General features: G+C 45.3%; 1 protein-coding gene and 1 long non-coding RNA gene across 2 annotated transcripts in view; both read right to left on the bottom strand.

The window, feature by feature from the left end:
• Positions 1–20,448, bottom strand: part of LOC306966347 — a 347,602-nt gene that overhangs the window by 283,503 nt on the left and 43,651 nt on the right. The window lies entirely within an intron of this gene.
• Positions 15,280–20,448, bottom strand: part of LOC306966670 (uncharacterized protein) — a gene marked incomplete at both ends in the record, with an annotated part of 35,498 nt that continues 30,329 nt past the window's right edge. The window contains 8 exon segments of the mRNA XM_079561483.1: positions 15,280–15,863; positions 16,095–16,141; positions 16,238–16,405; positions 16,473–16,640; positions 16,709–18,671; positions 18,762–18,954; positions 19,050–19,089; positions 19,269–19,409. Of these exon segments, the coding sequence (XP_079417609.1) occupies positions 15,280–15,863; positions 16,095–16,141; positions 16,238–16,405; positions 16,473–16,640; positions 16,709–18,671; positions 18,762–18,954; positions 19,050–19,089; positions 19,269–19,409 (3,304 nt within the window).

Below are 20,448 nucleotides of genomic sequence, written 5' to 3'. Positions count from 1 at the left end.
TATAATAATAATAATAATAAATTTTATTTATATTGCACTTTACATTTCAGCGAAACCTCAAAGTGCTACAACAGAATAATAAAATCTGATAAAAACAAAAAGAACATTCACATAGTAAAAACAACACAGCAAACAAACAAATTAGTCTGAAAAGGCCTTTAAAAATAAATGTGTTTTTAGGCCTTTTCTAAAGGCCTCAACACTCTGGGGAGCCCTCAGGGACTCTGGCAGGGCATTCCAGAGTCTCGGGGCAACTGCCTTAAAGGCCCTGTCGCCCATTGTGGAGAGCTTGGTCACGGGCTGGTGAAGGGTGTGGGTGAAAGTGGACCGTAGGCGCCTTGTGGTGGTGTGTGGGGTAAGGAGCTCAGTGAGGTATGCCGGGGCTGTTCCATGGACACACTGGTATGTGAGGAGGCAGATTTTGTAGTGGATTCTGTGGTGGATGGGCAGCCAATGAAGGGACCGGAGGACAGGGGTGATGTGATCATATTTGCGCCTCCTCGTCAGGAGGATGTTGATGAACTTTCAACATGGGAGCCCATGTGCTTAATGGCTCTTCTAACTGGTCCTGATGGTCCTGTGTTCTGGGCCCCAGACTGTGGACTGGCTAGTTCTGATTATGGGTCCATGTTCTGTTGCTATGGCGCCAGCCCCTGCTGGCAGCTAGTTACGTTGGCTCTGTTACCTCTTTACACTTTTGCTTTTATGTTTATTTATAGACGTGTTTTTTAAAATTTTCATCAAGTTGACTAGACATTGTGCATTTGTGCACAATGTCTGACTGTTTTTGTTGCACTTTTCCCTTTTATTAGTGATGTCTTCGGCATTTTTGGGATCTGCGTCTCCTTTTTGTTGTTCTCGTTGCCACGGTGACACACACGGTCCTCTTGTTTATTCACGGGAGCAGCTTCTTGGACTCAAGGACTCAGCTTTCATGCATGTGGAGAGGCCGGTGATCCCCGCCGAGATACGCAGAAAACGCAGAGGCTGCAGAGGTGGACGCAAGAGGAGAAGATGGCTACCCTCAGTGATCCTGGGTAATGTGCGCTCCATCGGGAACAAGACCGAGGAGCTGGCCGCACTGACCCGCCATCAGAGGGCTTATCGGGAGTGCGGACTGATGTGCTTTACGGAGACGTGGCTGAACGGGAATATACCGGACTCTGTGGTTTAAACTGGCGCGCGAAGACCGGTGTGTGGAGGGGAGCGGGAAGAAGAAAGGCGGGGGAGTAGCTGTGTTTGTGAATGAGAGATGGTGCCACCCCGGACACGTGCACGTGAAAGAACAGATATGCACCCGGGACCTGGAGATGATCGTCGTCAGCATGAGGCCTAGGTATCTACCGAGGGAGTTTTCACACATGGTCGTGTTGTGCTTGTATATCCCCCCCCCCCGCAGCCCGTGAGCGCATCCACAGTACCGTGACCCAGACCCAGATGTGTCATCCCCGCGCCCTGCTGCTCATCACCGGTGACTTTAATCACGCCTCTCTTTCCGCCACTATCCCCACACTCACGCAGTATGTTAAGTGCCACACAAGGAACAATAAGACCCTGGACCTTCTGTATGCTAACGTGAAGGGCGTTTACACCTCTGCCCCCCTCCCCCCGCTCGGACGCTCAGACCACAATCTCGTCCTACTGCGGCCGGATTACACACCCAGGGTGCGAAGGGAGCCAGCACAGAAGAGGTCTGTGAAAGTGTGGAGTGAAGAGGCTGAAGAGAGACTTAGGGACTGTTTCCAGACCACAGACTGGAACATGATCTGCAGCTCTCATGGAGATGACATCGACGGCCTGACCCACTGCATCACAGACTACATCAACTTCTGTGTGGAAAACACCGTACCAACCCGGAAGGTACGGTGTTTCTCCAACAACCACCCCTGGGTGACCCCTGAACTTAAAGCCCTCCTGAACCAAAAGAAAAGGGCTTTCAACTCAGGGGACAGAGAGGAGCAGAGGAGAGTCCAGCATGAACTCCAGTGGAGGATCAGGAAGGCCAAGAAGGACTATGGCGAGAAGCTGGAGCAAAAGCTGGCGCAGGGGAACGCACGGGACGTGTGGAGGGGACTGAAGAACATCTCCGGTTTTGGACAGAGTGCCAGAGGGACAGCTGATGGAGACCAGCGCGGGGCGGATGAATTCAACCAACATTTCAACCGGTTTGATTCTCCCCCCACTCCCTCCTCTTCACACGTCTCCAGCCCAGTGGACACTGCCCCCCTCCCCCGACCACCTTCACCTGCCTCCAGCCCCCCTGCACCCACGTCTCCAGCCCCCACCAAACGGACTTCCTCTTGCACAGGGGTCGGCAACCCGCGGCTCCGGAGCCACATGCGGCTCTTTCATCCTTATACTGCGGCTCTGAGTGGCTTGGGAAAATAAATTACTAATACAAAAAAAAACTAAGTTTTTAATTGAAATGTATTTTATTTGTGTTAGTTCTTTAATATTTTAGCTCTAAAATGGAAGATTATTGTGATCTTGACATGTATTTATTGACAATATATTTTATTGTTTTTCGTCGGTCAAAATAAACGTCATACTCGCGAAAGCCGGTATACCCGATTCGTAATTCAGCGTGAGGGCATTCATACAGCATTCGTAGAGCAGAATCACTGTTTTCATGCACAAAATTGATGGAAAACCACGCTATGCCGAAAAGTAGGAATTTTCGTATACGCAGTAGCAAAAGAAAAGTCACAGACTCGGCCAGTCCGCGCTCCAGGCCCGGGACAGCACCTGCCCCCGCCGCTCCTCAGGTGCTTTTCCTCCTCCTGTGATCGTTCATCCCGATGTTTGGGAGCCAGTCCCTGCCACCCCTATTGCCCCCCCGCTGGAGAACCCACTGTTGTATATTTGTCACGATTTTCCCTGCGTTTGTGGGGAAAAAAAGGGACAGTAAGAAGCGCCTTTCCCACTGTCCCTGAATGCATCTCCCACGCTGCCTCGCACCAAAACAACAGCGCGTGGGTTCCAGCAGCTACACCACAGATAAGTCAAGGCTTATTTACAACCTTAGACACGTAAAACAAGCGGCGGTGGGCGCGGGGCAGGTGAAGACACGCGCCTGTGTTTGTGGATTATAAAGTTTTCCAACTGGAGCTGAGACTGACCAGACGAGTGAGAATCATTGGATAAAGAGGTTGAAGAGCAGCAAGTTCGGATCCCAGAAGATCGAGTGCACAGTGAGTGTAGTGTTTCTATGTTTATTCTGTGGAGCAAAGTCAGCTCAAGTCGTGCGGCTGTTGCACTGACTTATCTGACATGAAGCGCGTGCGTTTGTTGTTTGCCCGTGTTACACATTGACAGGAGCGGGGTTGAACTGGTGTGACTGTCCCATAGACTGAAAAAATATTGCTATTCTTCAGTGTATGGACAGGCCCAATGCTGAGCTGGTCTATTTACTTTTTGTTCTCGATTTGGCAAGAGCCCCACGAGTCAGGGGCGCACGGCGGAGCGAGACGTCTCTGCTCCGCCTCCAGCCCGGTGTGCGCGGCAGGAGATCTTGTCCACATTCGCCCAATACTTGACAGATTTTTGACAGAACGCGACAATTCCCAATAACCCGCAACAGCTCGCAGCAGTGCGGGACGCATATTCGTGACCATGCGTAATAACTCGTGCCATTAATCGTAACACGCAGAAACAGCAACAGTTCGTGGCGGCGCGTGAAACCTCTACCCCGAATCACTCACATTCGTGATCCTCGGCCACGAATGTGGATTCGTGGCATTCGTGACTTGTTGTCGTTATGTGTAAACCCAGTATTAGATGTCAAAAAGTATTTGCGGCTCCTAGTGTTTTCTTTTCCGTGGAAATCGGATCAAATGGCTCTTTCGGTGTTAAAGGTTGGCGACCCCTGCTCTAGCACGAATACCTCACGGACCGACCACAGTATGTGCGGCTGCGCAGCTGTGAGTCTGAGGTGGTCGTCTGCAGCACCGGGGTCCCTCAGGGCACCGTCCTCTCACCGTTTCTCTTCACCATCTACACATCGGACTTCACATACAACACGGACAGCTGTCATCTCCAGAAGTTCTCCGACTCCGACTCCCCCATCGTGGGCTGTGAGTCTAAGGGGAACGACCTGGAGAACCGGTCAGTCATCATAGACTTTGTGGACTGGTGTGAGCGCAACCACCTGTGCTTGAACATCAGTAAGACGAAGGAGATGGTGATCGACTTCACGAGGAAGACACTACCGCACACACCGCTGAACATCCAGGGGGAGGACATTGAGGAGGTGGACAGTTTCAAATACCTGGGTGTTCACCTCAACAACAAACTGGACTGGTCCCACAACACCAACTCCCTGTACAAGAAGGGCCAAAGTCGCCTCCACCTTCTGAGGAGACTGAGGTCCTTCAGAGGAGACTGAGGTCCTTCTATGACTCTGTGGTGGCCTCTGCTCTCCACTACGCTGCCATGTGCTGGGCCCCGGGCAGCAGAGAGCGGGACAAGAACAGACTGAACAAGCTGGTCAGGAGGGCCAGCTCCGTCCTGGGCTGCCCCCTGGACTCTGTGGAGGAGGTGAGGGACAGGAGGGTGTTAGCCAAGCTCACCTCCATCATGGACAACACCTCCCACCCACTGCACGGGACTGTAGAAGAGCTGAGCAGCTCTCTCAGTGGCAGACTGAGACACCCTCAGTGCAGGACGGAGCGCTACCGCAAAGCCTTCATCCCCACTGCTGTCAGACTGTGCAATAAGACTGTGAAGTAACGCCGACTGTAACAAGTGAATTTCTCCTTTGTGAGATCATAAAGGTTTATCTTATCTTATCTGACCCAGAGGCTGTGTCTGTCGGCTACTCGCTGGTTTGGATCACCCTTCGTGCCGACCCCCAGACACCAGCTGTTCTGACACTCACACTGTGAATGTTCATTAATACAATTTGAGTTATATTATGTTGTATTTCATTTACTTTTGATCACTTTCAAACATTTAAAACAATCCCCATGATTCTGTTAGTCGTCCAGCATTAGTTTGTGAATGTGTGTTTGTCAGTATAGTTTTTATAGTTATAACATGTGTCATTATGTTGTTTCTAAAGAGGTTCACTTCACCCCGGTGATTTCTCTGGTCTGTCTCAGTTTACCCCGTGGGTAAAGTGAGTCACATGAACACTTTACCCACCACAAGACCTGCTGATCATTTCCATAGCTGGGCAACATCCTGAATTAATGGGAAATGTGTTAATTTTACTGATGTATAATTTCAGCTGAGCTCGAGGGGAGCAAATGTAAAAACTGTACCACATTACCCCGCTCTCCCCGACTTGGATGGTCCAGGTGAGACTAGACTTGTTTATTGTTTGTTTGAGGAGCAGCTCACACTTCTTCCAATGACAAACATGCTGTACTTGGTCTCACTATTTTATCAGCCTGTTTTACCTCTGGTCTTCAGGAGGAGGTTCTCTAAAGTCAGGAGGGTTTCCTTTAGAGCGGTCACTTTTCAGAGACACAGAGCTGGGAGCAGGTTTAGGTCTGGGTTTAGACCCGGGGCCAGGTCCAGGCAGGTCCATGTTGTTGGTGCTGAGAATCAGAAGAAGAGATAATAAAATATACAGTGATGTCGACTGTTAAGTCATTTTAATCCTAGTTTGGAAAACATCAGCAGAAAGACACCACCGTCACACTCTGGAGACCTCTTCAAACTCTGGTGTTTTTAATTAAATTTAATTTAAAAATGGCTTTAATCTTAGTTGATTATGACTGGATTCCAAAGCTCGTGCTTGTTTCCCCCTGAGAGTCTCTGTGCAGCTGTTTGAGAAAAACTGGTTTGCAGAAAGTCTGGTCCATGATGTGGTCTGTGCCTCCCCCTGCTGGTCACCTGCATCCACTACACTCAACTGCATTTCCCTTTATTTTATAATTCCTGTAAAGTAAAACCTCTGAGTCAGGATTATGAAACACTTGGTCTGAGTCTGGACAAATCCATGATTAAACCAAAGATAAACCAGGTGTAAATCCAGTCCTAAACCAGGATTTATCCAGGTCGAACATTGAACCAAACAAGGACTAAACTATGAGAAACAATCTGGGACCAAACAGGACAAAGCAGGTCTATTCCAGGCCTAAACCCAAACTTCACCTGGATCTTGACTAAACACAGACTTAAACACTGGTTCTTAATCTTTTTCCTTGAAGCCCCCCCTGCACATGCTGTAGACAGGCCCGCCCCCCAGGTCGGAAACCACTGGACTAAACAATCATTTTATTTGGACACAATAAAGCAGAAAACACTAAGGAATCATAAAAACAAACTCACTGCGTCAGCGTCGTCTCTAAACCCTTTCCCTCTCTCACCGGTCAGACCTGTTACACCTGGAGTCATGTGACCGCTCCTCCTGTTCCCTTCATTGAAGTGCAGGAAGTCTTAGGTTTAATAAATGAACTGAACTCTCCAGCAGAGGACAAGTCTGATTGTGTCTGATCTCTGATTCTTCCTGTATTTAGATTTTTAGTAATGAGCTACAGATGTGCGGCAGGGACAGGTCTGGTCATGTGATCACATAAGTCTATAAAGGGAGGAGCTACACACGCCGACTTCCTCTTTCTGAGCAGGCCTGTGCACACGCTGCTTTCTGAGCTGAACAACTGTTTAGGTTTAAGGATCTTTTTATTGTAAACAAAACATTGACATTGTGAATTATTTTGTATTATTTTAAAGGTATTTATTTATTTAGCACTTTAGCATAACTAGTTAAAAAGAAGAAAAAAAAGAACATAAAAAGCATCCATTCAGATGTATGAATATACAACAAAATAATGAATAATAATAATAGCATGTGCATGGGAGAGGTAGAAGCCTATAGGCTGATAACAACACCACTCCCAAGTAAACAATGAAATAAGAATCAGAGTAATGTAAACCCACGCTAAGTCACTACATAGTACAAAAATACAGAGTCAAATACAAATACAATGTGTCAAATATACAATACTCATACAATCCTTTCCTTTATGAGTCTCTGCTCTGTACTCAGCACAAATACTCAGCCATTAATGTCTGTTTTAGTTTGTTTTTATACATGTATAATGAGGTGGATGAATCCAGAAGATGGATCTGTCTGTTCCAGACTTTAACTCCATCATATCTGACTGACCGTTGATCACCAGATGTTTTATATAACGGCAGATGAAGGGGCCGTTTTAGAGCCGGCCTTGTAGAATAACGATGAACCTGATGGTTATGCATAAAATCATGTTTTATATACGAAGGCCAGTCCTCCTCATACAGTGATCGAAATACAAAGGTACAAATCATTAAAGTATTTATATCAAAAATGTTCAAGAGTTTCATTTAAAAAACAAAGGTGCTTTGGAGCCTCAGGTTTGGAAAGAGTCGCTCTACGGACAAACTTCTTTTGTAGAATGAACATTGTGTTTAGGTAAGTGGTGAAAGTATTTCTCCAAACAATATGACCATCATCTAAACAGGGATAAATAAGACTGTAGTAAAGTGTTAACAGACATTTACGATTTACTAGGTTTCTAACTTTACTTATGATTCCAACAGACTTAGTTTTCTTTTTGCAAACTTTTTCCACCTGTTCCTTCCAGCACAGTTTATCGTCAATCTGAACTCCTAAAAACATGTCGAGGACACTGTTTATTTCCTTTATTATTAATATACATTTTGATTTGATCTTTATCACATGTTTTATTACCAGCAAACAACATAAAGATCATGATTTACATTTTTAATCAGAGCCTTTAAATCCCTGTCAGAAATAAATAGATCGGCATCATCAGCAAAAAGAACTGGAAAGGTGGTCGTAGAAACAGAAGCAAAATCATTAATGTAGATAATAAATAACAATGGTCCCAAAATTGATCCTTGTGGTGCACCATACTCCACGGAATCCCTTTTAGATTCATCATTGTTCATACAGACACACTGTTCTCTGTTAGTTAAATAATTATAGAGCCAGATATAGACATTGTCCCTGAATCCGTATTTCTGCATTTTTTGAAGCAGAATATCGTGGTTTACGGCGTCGAAAACTTTAGATCGGGGTGCCAAATTTGGCCCGCCGCTGCGTGTGGTTAATACTAACTCTCTTTCATTCATTCTCAATGGTAAATATGGATGCAGTACACTTTTTGACCACCAGCGTCAAATTGGGGGCGCTGTTTCACTCCTTTCACAAAGTTAAGGAAACACTGTTGTGGTGTTTTGGTATTTATCAATCACAGAGCGTCGTAGCATCAACTCTCACAGTTTTCCAACTTTTATTGCAAAGGTTGTTACATCAACAAGAGTTAAAAACTGACTTATAAAAGAATTGATGCTGAACTGACACTTTCAAAATAATCTAATGTGGCATTTTCTTTGAGTTAACAAATGAGGTAAAGTTACTGTAGGTGCTGTAGATACAGTTTTTTTTTCTTTTTTTGCACTACATTGCTACAGTTCGTTTTAACCCCTTAACTCCCACCTGAACCGAGCACATTTTCTCCAGTTTGGCTTTACCCCAATCCAAAAGCTTCTGGAAAAAAGCTGTGAAAATAGCAACAGAACTGAGACGAAAACAATGATGGAAATGTGACAAAAAAGTAGCAAAAATGTCACAAGAAATTGACAAAAAATTTATGAAAAAATGACAAAAAAAAATGACAAAAATTTGACAAAAAATACAAAAATGTGATAAAAATGGATGAAAAAAATCACAAAAATGTGACAAAAAATGACCAAAATGTGATTAAAAAATTGACAAAAGCGTGTTATTTGCATAGATAGAATCAAATGCAAATGTAAGCTATTGAAAAAATAAAAAGTAAATAAAATAAAGTAACTTTATAATTTGCAGTATGTGTTTTTCGTGCTTGACATTGTCGTGTTTGGCCCGCGACTCACAGGCACTTTTTCATTTGGCCCTCGGAGACAAAAAGTTCAAATTCCTTTTTATCCAAAGCCCTATGAATTCTATCCACTAGTTCAATAAGGGCCGTGTGTGATGAATGATGTTTGCGAAATCCGGACTGGTAATTATATAATATATTGTTCTTAAGTGTTAATGAAGTCTTCCATAAACAAGCTTTTCCAAGATTTTAATGAAACACATGGCAAAATGGAAATAGGACGATCATTTGAGAAGGATGCATTTTCACCATGTTTATACAAAGGTACAACTTTAGCTGTTTTTAATTCAGAAGGTGCGATGCCAGTTTTCATAGATAATGCAAAAATATAAGAAAGTGGTTCAGAAATAGTAATAATAGAAGCACTTATTCCATCATGGCCAGGGGCAGATGTTTTCAGGCCTGCAATGAAGGGATGCTTTTAATTGTCAATTGTTCTGTTATATTCACTAATCGCACTGTGCTTTTATAGGCTCAGTGCTGGTGGCCGTTTATTTTTGAGCTAGTTTTACTTTACTGTGTTATTTAATTCAAACAAGATCTCCCCAGTTGGTGTGGACCCAATCGAGCTACAGCCGGGCGGGACAGGGGTTCACTTTAGGAGCTGGTTTTATTTGTAGTGTTGGTGGTGGCGGCTCATGTATATATGGGTGATTTCTGTTGTGGAAATGGTGTTTGTTTGTGTTTAACCTTGTGTTTGTTTGTCACTAATAGTAAACCCAGAGCCGTGGGAAGATGTTTTAGTGAGGGGGCGCTGAGGGACAAAATGTGCCCCCAAAATACTTTTTCTGTGCCTAAATCCTGTTTGTTAACCTCTTAACTCCCGCCTGAACCGAGAGCATTTTCTCCAGTTCAGCTTTACCCAAATCCTGTAGGCCAGTGTAACACCTCATTTGAAAGCTAAGACCTACAAAACTAAATTGATCTTTTTCCTCACATCAGATTTTTTTCCTCACTTTTTTGGTTGGGCAGTCGTCTCACTTTTGTCAAATTTGCGTGACTTTTTTGTCACTTTTTCGTCAAATTATTCACATTTTTTTGTCATTTTTTTATTCCATTTTTGTGATTTTTTGTAAATTTTTTGTCACTATTTTGTCCATTTTTTCTCAATTTTTCGTCACATTTTTGTCATTTTTTGTAAATTTTTTGTAACTTTTTCGTCAAATTATTCGCATTTTTTTTGTCAAATTCTTCTCACTTTTTGTCCATTTTTTTCTCAATTTTTCGTCACAATTTTTTGTCACATTTTTGTAAATTTTTGTCATTTTTTGTCACATTTTTATCACTTTTTCTGCCAAATTTTTGTCATTTTTTGTAAATTTTTTGTCACTTTTTCGTCCATTTTTTCTCCATTTTTTGTCACATTTTAATCACTTTTTCTGCCAAATTTTTGTCATTTTTTGTAAATTTTTTGACACTTTTTCGTCCATTTTTTCTCCATTTTTTGTCACATTTTAATCCCTTTTTTTTTGCCAAATTTTTGTCCATTTTTGTCATATTTTGTAATTTTTTGTCACTTTTTCGTCAATGTTTTCTCACTTTTTTCACATTTTCATCCTTGTTTTCGTCTCAGTTTTGTTGCTATTTTCACACCTCTTTCCCAGAAGCTTTTGGATTGGGGTAAAGCTGGAGAAAATGTGCTCGGTTCAGGTGGGATCTAAGGGGTTAATATTGCCTGCAGTTCACAAACTATCCACCAGGGGGTGCTGCGGCGCCCTCAGCACCCTGGGTTCCCACGGCCTTGAGTAAACCCCTCTCACCCCAGCTCGAGGCCACACCACTACAGCTCCAGTTCAACAGCCATGTTTAGTATTTGTGTTTGATGGTAAATAAACTCTGCCTTAGGGCTGTTGGACCCGCACTGACTGTCTGGCTTTGTTACTGAAGCTTCTGTGGTTTAAAACACCTCGCTAGTGCTACACATGGAGATTAAAAAGCCACAATCTGGTACAAACATCTCTGCTCTCCAGCTTCATGTAATTAAATAAATAAATGTTAAATTAAAGGGAGTGTCTGTTGTCAGGTCTGTCTGTAAAGCAGGTCTTACCTCTGCTCTTCAGGAGGAGCTTCTCTAAAGTCAGGAGGCCAGTGTTTGGAGCGAGGACTTTTCAAAGACCCAGAGCTGGAGCAGGTTTAGATCTGGGTTCAGACCCGGGGCCAGGTGGGTCCATGTTGTAGGTGCTGAGAATCAGAAGAAGAGTCCGTTTGAACAGAACAGTCGACGGTTGATGAGCTGTTTTAATGTAATTTGGAAAACATGGCTCAACAGCAGAAGAAGATTCACCATCAGGCAGGAGAGACGCCTCTTCCAGCTCTGGGCTCTTACTGGAAAAATACAAGTTCTTTTAACTTCATGCTTTAACGAAGGACAAATAAATACATAATTCTAATAAAATATGTTTTCAAATGACGAATATTTTGACCATTGATGTTTTCTTTTCATTCAAATTTTAAAAAATCCGTGTGTCCTGTGACTTCTTCCTCCTGTGTCTGGGCAGGTTTTCTCAGTGAGTTTGAGTAATCCTGCATATTTATCCACCAGAGGGCGCTCCAACACAGTGAGAAGATGCTCTAACTCTGACTCTGCACTTCATCTGTGAATGCTGAAGAATCAGGAGCAGGTTGATCGTAGTGAAAGAGGACATGAAGTTGGTGTGAGTGGAGATGATGCAGAGGAGAGGTTCAGATGGAGCAGTAATGGATGGAGCCCAGACGGTGCATTTATTTGTAAAGCATGAGCCTGTTTGTTTAAGAATGTACTTTCTTCACCACCTCGTCTGTTGTGTCTCTGAACCAGGACTAAAGGAAGAGTCTGAGGGAACCTGTGTGTCCTGAGAACATGTCTCACCTCTGGTCTTCAGGAGGAGCTTCTCTACACTCTAAAAAGTCATCCATGGGCTCTGTTGCATTGACTTTAACTATTGTGTTAATGGAAGTAGAACATGTGCATTGTTTGTTTTATGTGCTTTAGTTGTGATTTATTTATTTATTGACCTTTATTTACCCCTCCTGGAACGGCCACCTTAACGTGGTGGGGTCTCCCAGGGCAAACAGGTCCGAGGTGACGGGTCAGACAAAGAGCGGGTCAGAAGCCCCTTATGAGAGACCGACAGGCCCGGTTAGAACCTGAGGCCGTCCTTCTGTGGACCCACCACCTGCAGGAGGCGCCATAAGGAGCTGGTGCAATGTGATCTGGGCTCCAACAGCCGCCCCCACGACCCGGCAACGGACAAGTGGAAGAAAATGGATGGACCTTTATTTAACCAGGAATGTCCCACTGAGATTGAGAATCTCTTTTTAGGGGAATCTATTGTACATGTTTTTAGTGGTAGGGGAAACCGGAGTACCCGGAGGAAACCTACGCAGACACGGGGAGAACATGCAAACTCCACTCAGAAAGGCCCCGTCCAGGTTGGAATCGAACCCGGGACCTTCTAGCTGTGAGGCGTGAGCTCTAACCACTGCGCCACCGCCAGATTTTAATCTTTACTAAAGATTTTAGATTTTAGAAACTATAGATTTTAATCTTTAGTTTCACTCAAAAACTCAAGGTGTTGAATTAGGTTAAAATACACCCTTGTTTAGAGGGACATTTTCTCATTAAAACAACTATAGTGAAAATCTAGTTGCACTGACACAAAAAGCACTCCCACAACTCATTTTTTTGGGTCGGCACCAGGCTCCGCCCACTGGACACGTCTGGGCCAGGGTTGCCAGGTATAGGCAGCCAAACCCGCCCAAAATTATCTGAAAACCGCGGACATACGGCGCGGCTAGAATTTTCAATATTGTTTATTAGTTAACAGAGCCCATGTGCTCCTACATGATGAGAAACCGCCCCTGCTCCCCTCCCTTATTGAAAAAGCAGCTCACAGAGCCTTGGATTTGCCTTCGAAATAGTGATTTTGATCAATTCAACACTGATTACAGCAAGACAAAAAACCACAGACAGTTTTTTTCACCCGCGGAATGGCTTTAAAAACCGTCCAATTACACGGTTTAACCGCAGACCTGGCAACCCTGGTCTGGGCCAGTTCAGAACAGAGCACGTGGCTGCACTGTCCTTGACCTGTCTGACTTCTTCACAAAGGAGGAAAAAACTTGTTAAGCCAAGTTTTTAAGGTACGTATCCATTATTTAACATAGAAAAATAGTTTTGAACTGATGATATGAGCAGCATGACTATTAAGTTAGTCGATTTACCATTAAAACATGTGGAACTGCAGAATTCATGTGAGACTTGTTCATCAGACTCGTTGCTTATTAAAACCTTTTTTTTTTTCTCTCTTTGCTCAAATAGATTGTTTTGGCCCGTCTTAGGAAGGAAACCAATGCTGTTTGTAACAATCTGCAATAACATTTTTCAAAATGGATCTGCACTACAAAAAGTAAATATCAAGTTTTGTCTTAAATGACTTGAATTGAGGAAATGTTTCTTGTTTTGAGCAGTTTTCACTCATTTAGACACTTTTCCTGATCGGACCGAGTTTACTTTGCTTGTTTGAGGACATTTCAGACCAGTTCTAGGGTAAATCTCGCCTGAAATAAGAAAGTAAAATTGCCAATGAGATAAGACCAACTTTCTTACCCCATTGGCAAAGAAAATGACCTGAAATAAGGACGAAATGTATCGAAACGAGTCAGAAACATCTCAGAACAAGTGAAATAATCCAGGACAAATGCCCAAGAACTTCTTAACTAGTCAAAACAACTAAAATTGGATTATTATGCTCAAATTGAGATGTTTAGACGGATCTAGTTAATTAGTTGTTGCAGTGTAGGATCTGCAAAGTCTGCTGTGAAAGCCTGCACTTTTCCATCCATCACAGGTCATTCATTTTTATTTTTCCATCTTTACACATTTGTATATATATTTCATGTCTATCACTTTGTATTTATTAGGATGTATTGTTCAAGTCTTGCATATTGCAATACATGACCTTTATTGATTTATTTTTGCCTTTTTAACTGTGATATTGTTTTGTGTTGTGTATTTTATAGCTGAATGAAGAATTAAAAAAAAAAAGCCTGGAGTCGACATTTATGGCACAGCTGGATCTTTGTTCGTTGAAGCTTTTGGAACTGGGATCCTGGTTTGGAGGAGCGGCTGAAGAGAAAATGAGGAAAATTAAAGACTCACATTTTCAGGTATATATTTTGAACATACTTTTCTAAAATCTGATTCTGACTTGCTTTCTTTTTCAGCGCAACATCATTGATGCTCGTCCAGAGGCAGCTTTTCGCTCAAGTGCACAACAAGTAACAAACACATTCAAGTTAACATTTTAAAATGGGTTAAACTTGTGGTACAATATCAGTGGAAGCAACTCAAACATGTAAATCAATGCAGATACTTATTGAGTTTGTATTCAGTTAATAAAAGGTTTTACTGTTGAGAAAATCAAGTTACCTCAAATTGAAAGAAGCATCAGTTGAAGACAATTTCAATTCAGTCGATACAACGTAAAAAGACCAATGGAGACGGTCGCCTCAATGTTTCTCGTTGGGTTAAGTCAGTGCTTTTTAGAGACAGGACAGTCAGAGTTTAGAGCGGTCACTTTTCAGAGACGCTGGAGCAGGTGTAGGTCTCGGTTTCGACCTCCTCACAAATTAAACCAAACCTAATAAGAAAATGTAAGTTTATTTGTATAATATGAGTCAGTCTGTCCCTCTATATGTCCCACCACCGTAACATCTGCACATTCCACACCCACAGCTGCTTTGGCCTTAAAGAGGGGAGATTATACTGGCAGGTGTATGATCTCAAACCCGTCGTTATCACTGTCTTACACTTTGTTTCCTTTTTTATTTTGAGAAACAGTGAATGTTTCAAGTTTCAGTTTTAAAAAGCACAAACTAAAAACATCAGTTGTTTCCTTTCACCAGGCCGATAATCGTGAATAATCGTAAAATCACAATATTTTCGAATCAGGATAGTTTTTATTGCCATTGTTTGAGAACAGGTTCACAAACTAGGATTTTTTCTCAGTACAATCGTGCAACATAAAACATAAAACACAGAATTTAGATCAAAATAAGCAACTTTAAAACTATAAGGCTATGAGGGCATGAAGAAGATTAATGAAATACATAGTTTTTGTCTCCAGTGCTTAGTTTCTACCTGGTTTTAGTCTCAAACACTGAATAATACTTTAAACCACTGACCCTCTGGGGTGAAGTGTCTTGCTCATTGACAGAGTAAGTGCGGGTGAGACTGAGATGTGAACCGTCGACCTCACGGTAACAGGGCGACGGCTCCACCTGTATCTGTCAGAGCCTCAAACACACAAGTGATGATTTAATAAAGACGTGTTTTATTTCAAGAGTGAATCAGTGATTACAGGCGGAGCCAGCTGTGATTGGTCCTTACAGCTGTCAATCAAATGTGTGTCATAAAAGAGTTCAGTCACAGAGGTCCACCAGGGGGCGCTCTCCTCAGATCTAACACAGAGGCAGAGTCACCTTCATCCCACAGCCTAAACCCAGGAAACAGAGGCTCAGTGAAGGAGGAGGTGAAGGTGTGAATGTGGGACAGTTTTCCACCAGAGCCGACGTCATAGAAGGACAGAGCTCCAGCCTCAGAGTCCAGGAACACGCCCACTACACCTGAGCGAGGGCGAAAGAAGGAGGTGGTGAAGAGGTTTGTTTCTCTCTTGTTGTGACAGACAGAGTAACCTCCTCCACCAAAGCACCTCAGCCTCCAGGACTGATCATTGTCTCCAAACTCACTCTCCTCTCTGTCTCCTCTCCGTCTGGTTCCTCTGTAACTCACTGCTATATCAACCTCCCACCTCCACCCGCTCCACTGAACCTCCCAGTAACAGCGCCCCCTCAGGCCAGTGGAGCTCAGGACCTGAGGCTGGTCCATGAACCTGTCCTCATGATCTGGATACTGCTGCTTATTTCTCACTCTGGTCACAGTCCGTTTGTCCTCAGACAGAAGGAGGTTCCTCTGAGCTGTGTTTGGATCCAGAGAAAACTCACAGGAATCTGAGGAAACAAACACAACTCATGACATCACTTCCTGTTCCTGTGTCTGAAGAGTTCTTTCATGTGTAATAAGCTGTAATAAGTCTGACACAGATATTCAGAAGAGCATGGATTTGGTGAATAATTTGTAAATTAAATCTATCACTTTGCAGATTTTTCCTCTAAAAACAGAAAATGTAAACCTGATGAAGTTCAAGTTATTTCCATATAATGAATAAAACACAGACTCACATTTCCTCGGACCTGGGACCATCCACTGTTCTCCAGCAGGATCCAGCCTGAAACACACAAGTCCAGTTTACTGTAGACCAGACCAGACCTGGACCAACCATGGACCAGAGACAAGACCCTGAGAGAGTCCAGGGGGGCCTCACCTGAGAGAGTGCAGGGGCCCCTGAGGGGCCCGTAGAGCGGTCAGGAGCTCGGCGGAGGGTCCTGGATGGTTGTAGCTCAGGTCTAGCTCTCTCAGGTGGGAGGGGGCGGAGCTCAGAGCTGAGGCCAGACAAGCCCCGCCCCTCTCTGAGACCAGACATCCAGACAGACTAAAGACACACAGCATTAGCCTCTAATGTGGACACAGAGACAGAGTGCATCATGGGAGCGTCTCACCTGAGGGTGTGCAGTCTGCAGGGGGCGCTCTTCAGTCCAGAACACAGCAGCTCCACTCCTGAGTCCTGGAGGTCGTTGTTACTGAGATCCAGGTGAGTCAGACTGGAGGAGCTGAGGACTGAGGCCAGAGGAGCACAGCTGAGAGGAGACAGGCCACAGCCGCTCAGACTGAGGACAGAGAGGACGATTAGAGACGAGAGCCAAGACACAAGTGTTTAAATACAGTCTGGACTCACATGGCTTTGGTGGAGACTTTGACGACCGGCAGCAGCTTCAGGAGAGCTGTCTCTGAGCGCTGGTATTTCGTGAGGTCAAACTCCTCCAGGTCTGAGTCTGAGGACAGTAAGAGGAAGGACAGAGCAGACCAATGAGCAGGAGAATTTAACCAGGAGAGACGTCCTTCTCTCATGTAACTCTGTATCAGCTCCATCAGACTGCGGTCGTTCAGTTCGTTCAGACAGTGGAGCAGGTTCAGGCTCCTCTCTGCAGACAGACCCTCTTCATCCAGCTTCTCTTGGATGTACTTTACTGTCTCCTGATTGGTCGAGTCACTTCCTGTGTGAGTCAGCTGACCTGGCAGCAGGCTCTGATTGGTCGGCAGAGACAGCCCCAGGAGGAAGCGCAGGAACAGGTCCAGGTGTCCGTTTGGACTCTGTAAGGCCCGGTCCACAGCAGAGCGGTAGAAGGTCTCAGGGCTCTCAAAGGAGTGTGGTGTGGACAGCAGGTTCTCCTCGGGGTCAGGGCTCTCAGAGGAGTGTGGTGTGGACAGCAGGTTCTCCCCAGAGCTGAAGAAGGTCTGATGGACGTGAAGAGCAGCCAGAAACTCCTGCACAGTCAGATGGATGAAGCAGTAGACCTTGTCCTGGTACAGGCCTGGCTCCTCTCTAAAGACCTGTGTGAAGACTCCGGAGTACACTGAGGCGGCTGCAGCGTCCAGCCCACACTCGCTCAGGTCACTCTCGTAGAAGATCAGGTTTCCTTTCTGCAGCTGCTCAAAGGCCAGTTTTCCCAGAGACCGCACCATCTCCCAGGTCTCTGGAGTCCAGTGAAGGTCTGTCCCAGATCCCTCATGATACTTGATGTTCTTGACTTTGGCCTGGACCACCAGGAGGTGGATGTACATCTGGGTGAGGGTGCGGGGCAGCTCTCCTCTCTCTCTGGTCTCCATCAGATGGAGCAGGACTGTGGAGAGGATCCAGCAGAAGACTGGGATGTGGCACATGATGTACAGGCTGCGGATGCTCTTGATGTGGGAGATGATGTCTGTGGCCTGCTGCTCGTCTCTGAACCTCTTCCTGAAGTACTGCTCCTTCTGTGGGTCGCTGAACCCTCGCACCTCTGTCACCATGGAGACGCACTCAGCAGGGATCTGATTGGCCGCCGCGGGGCGTGTGGTTATCCAGAGGCGAGCGGAGGGAAGCAGGCTCCCCCTGATGAGGTTCACCAGCAGCTCCTCCACTGAGGCGCTCTCTGTGGGCTCCGTCAGGACCCGGGTCCGGCTGAAGTCCAGAGGAAGTCTGCACTCGTCCAGACCGTCAAAGATGAAGAGCACCTGGAGCTGCTGAAAGCTGCAGAGACCTTTGGTTTGACTGAAGAAGTGGTGCAGCAGCTCCACCAGGCTGTACTCTGTGTCTCTGAGCACATTGAGCTCTCTGAAAGTGAAGGGGAACAGCAGCTGGACGTCCTGGTGGGCTCTGCCTTCAGCCCAGTCCAGACTCACCTTCTGAGTCAGCACTGTTTTCCCCACGCCGGCCACGCCCTTCGTCAGCACCGTCCTGATTGGTCCCTCCTCTGTCTGCTCTGCTCTGATTGGTATGAAGATCTTTGTAAATCTTGTTTTGACTGATTGAATCGCTTTGTTAAATACTGACTCATTTTCTTCCTTGCTTTTTGTTTGTGTTCCTTGTTCCTCTGTCAGCTCTGCTCTGATTGGCTGCTGTCTGTGGGCGGGGCCTTTAAACAGGTCTTCACATGTGATGCTGGTCTCTGTAGCGGCTGGTTTCCTGGACGCCGTCTCGATGTGTCTGACCTCATGTTCCTGGTTGACCTCTGAGGCCCCTCCCTCTGTGATGTAGAGCTCTGTGTAGATCTGGTGCAGGGGGGCGGAGTTTCCTGCTTTAGCCACGCCCTCAAACACAAAGCTAAACCTCTGCTGCAGATGACTCTTCAGTTTATCTCTGCAAACTCCAGCAGAACTCCCTGAATAAAGACAGACAACAGTGAACTCTTCACTGGACACAAACTCAAATATAAGTTATTAAAGTTATGTAGATGTGGAAGAGTTCTTACTGGAGCTCAGACGCTCGGCCAGCTGCTCCTGCTTCATCCTCCTCAGGAAGTCCAGGGTGATGTTCAGCACAGCCTCTCTGCTGCTCTGCTCCTCCTCACTCTCTGAGCTACTCTCTGGGTACTCTGAGACCAGGAGCCTGTGGAGCCTCTGCAGCTGCTCTTTGACAAACGTCAGGATGTCCTCCTCCAGACGCTGGAATAGAATCAGATAGAAAGAGTTTCAGTCAAAGAGAGGACCTGAGGAGCCCCACAGAGAACCCCACACATGCTGCAGTCGTGGCTACTCACCGTGAATATGGCGTCCAGCTGCTCCTTTGGGCCTGGCTCCCTGTGAACCAACAAACAGAAACATTAGAGACTGAGCAGAGACCACTGCAGCCGCCTTTGGACTCATTTAGACTCACAAGAAGCTCCTCCACAGACCTGCTGAGGACTCACCATCTACAGCTCACACCAGGACTAAACCAGGACTGAACCAGGTCTGACTATGGTTTATGCAGGTCTTACCTCTGGTCTTCAGGAGGAGGTTCTTTAAAGACAGGAGGTTCGCCTTTAGAGCGGTCACTTCTCAGAGACACAGAGCTGGGAGCAGGTTTAGGTCTGGGTTTAGACCCGGGTCCAGGTCCAGGTGGGTCCATGTTGCAGCTGCTGAGAATCAGAAGAAAAGTCAATTTGAACAAACACCGAGATTCACCGAGTTAAGTTAAACCTGGTTGGTCCAGTCCAGCTCAAATACTTTTTTATTTTCTATTCAACAACAGTCCTTAACAAGCGTTTGCTCAGTGTCTGTTCTAGATCTGATTGTTTGTTTGTTGTTGTTGGAATGTTTGTGTCACAATGGATTGAAGAAGAAACTTTTTATGCTTCATATTTGCTCTGAAGAAAAGGGCGTTTCACCAAATGATCAATAATCACAATGACACACTTTACCTTTGATGTGATTCTCACATCCCCAAGGCTGTGTGCTGAGCCCCCTCCTGTTCTCTCTGCTGACCCATGACTGCTCTCCAAAGTACGACTCAAACGTCTTCATCAAGTTTGCAGACGACACAACAGTGGTGGGCTTCATCAGCAACAGAGACGAGTCAAACTACAGGAGTGAGTGATCAGTCTGGCCATGTGGTGCTCACAGAACAACCTCTCTCTAAATGTGGAGGAGACAAAAGAGACTGTTCTGGACTTTGGAAGAGTGTGGCTCCTCTAACAATCAACGGGGCTGCAGTTCAGTTCCTGCGTGTGGACATCACAGGGAAGCTCTCCTGGACCATGCACACGACATCACTGGTCAAGAAAAGTCATCAGCGTCTCTACTTTCAGAGTCCCAGCCTCTGTTATGTCCAACTTCTACAGAGGGACTATAGAGCATCCTGACCATCACTGTGGTTCTTCTACAGAGGGACTATAGAGGAGCATCCTGACCATCACTGTGGTTCTTCTACAGAGGGACTATAGAGAGCATCCTGACCAGCTCCATCACTGTGGTTCTTCTACAGAGGGACTATAGAGAACACCCTGACCAGCTCCATCCCTGTGGTCAGGATGGAGGAGCCTCCAGTGCATCGTGAGAGCAGCTGAGACCCTCTCTCCTCTACTAAGGGCATGTCCTCCACCCGTCTCACCCGCAAAGTCGTCAGAATCACCAGGGACCCTACACACCCATCACACAGCCTCTTCAGGGTGATGCCTT

The sequence above is a fragment of the Gobius niger genome (genome assembly GCF_951799975.1).
Source record: "Gobius niger genome assembly, chromosome: 8".
In the NCBI taxonomy this organism is placed as follows: domain Eukaryota; kingdom Metazoa; phylum Chordata; class Actinopteri; order Gobiiformes; family Gobiidae; genus Gobius; species Gobius niger.
The sequence above is the reverse complement of the archived record's forward strand: the minus strand, read 5'-3'. Positions and strand labels throughout refer to the sequence as shown.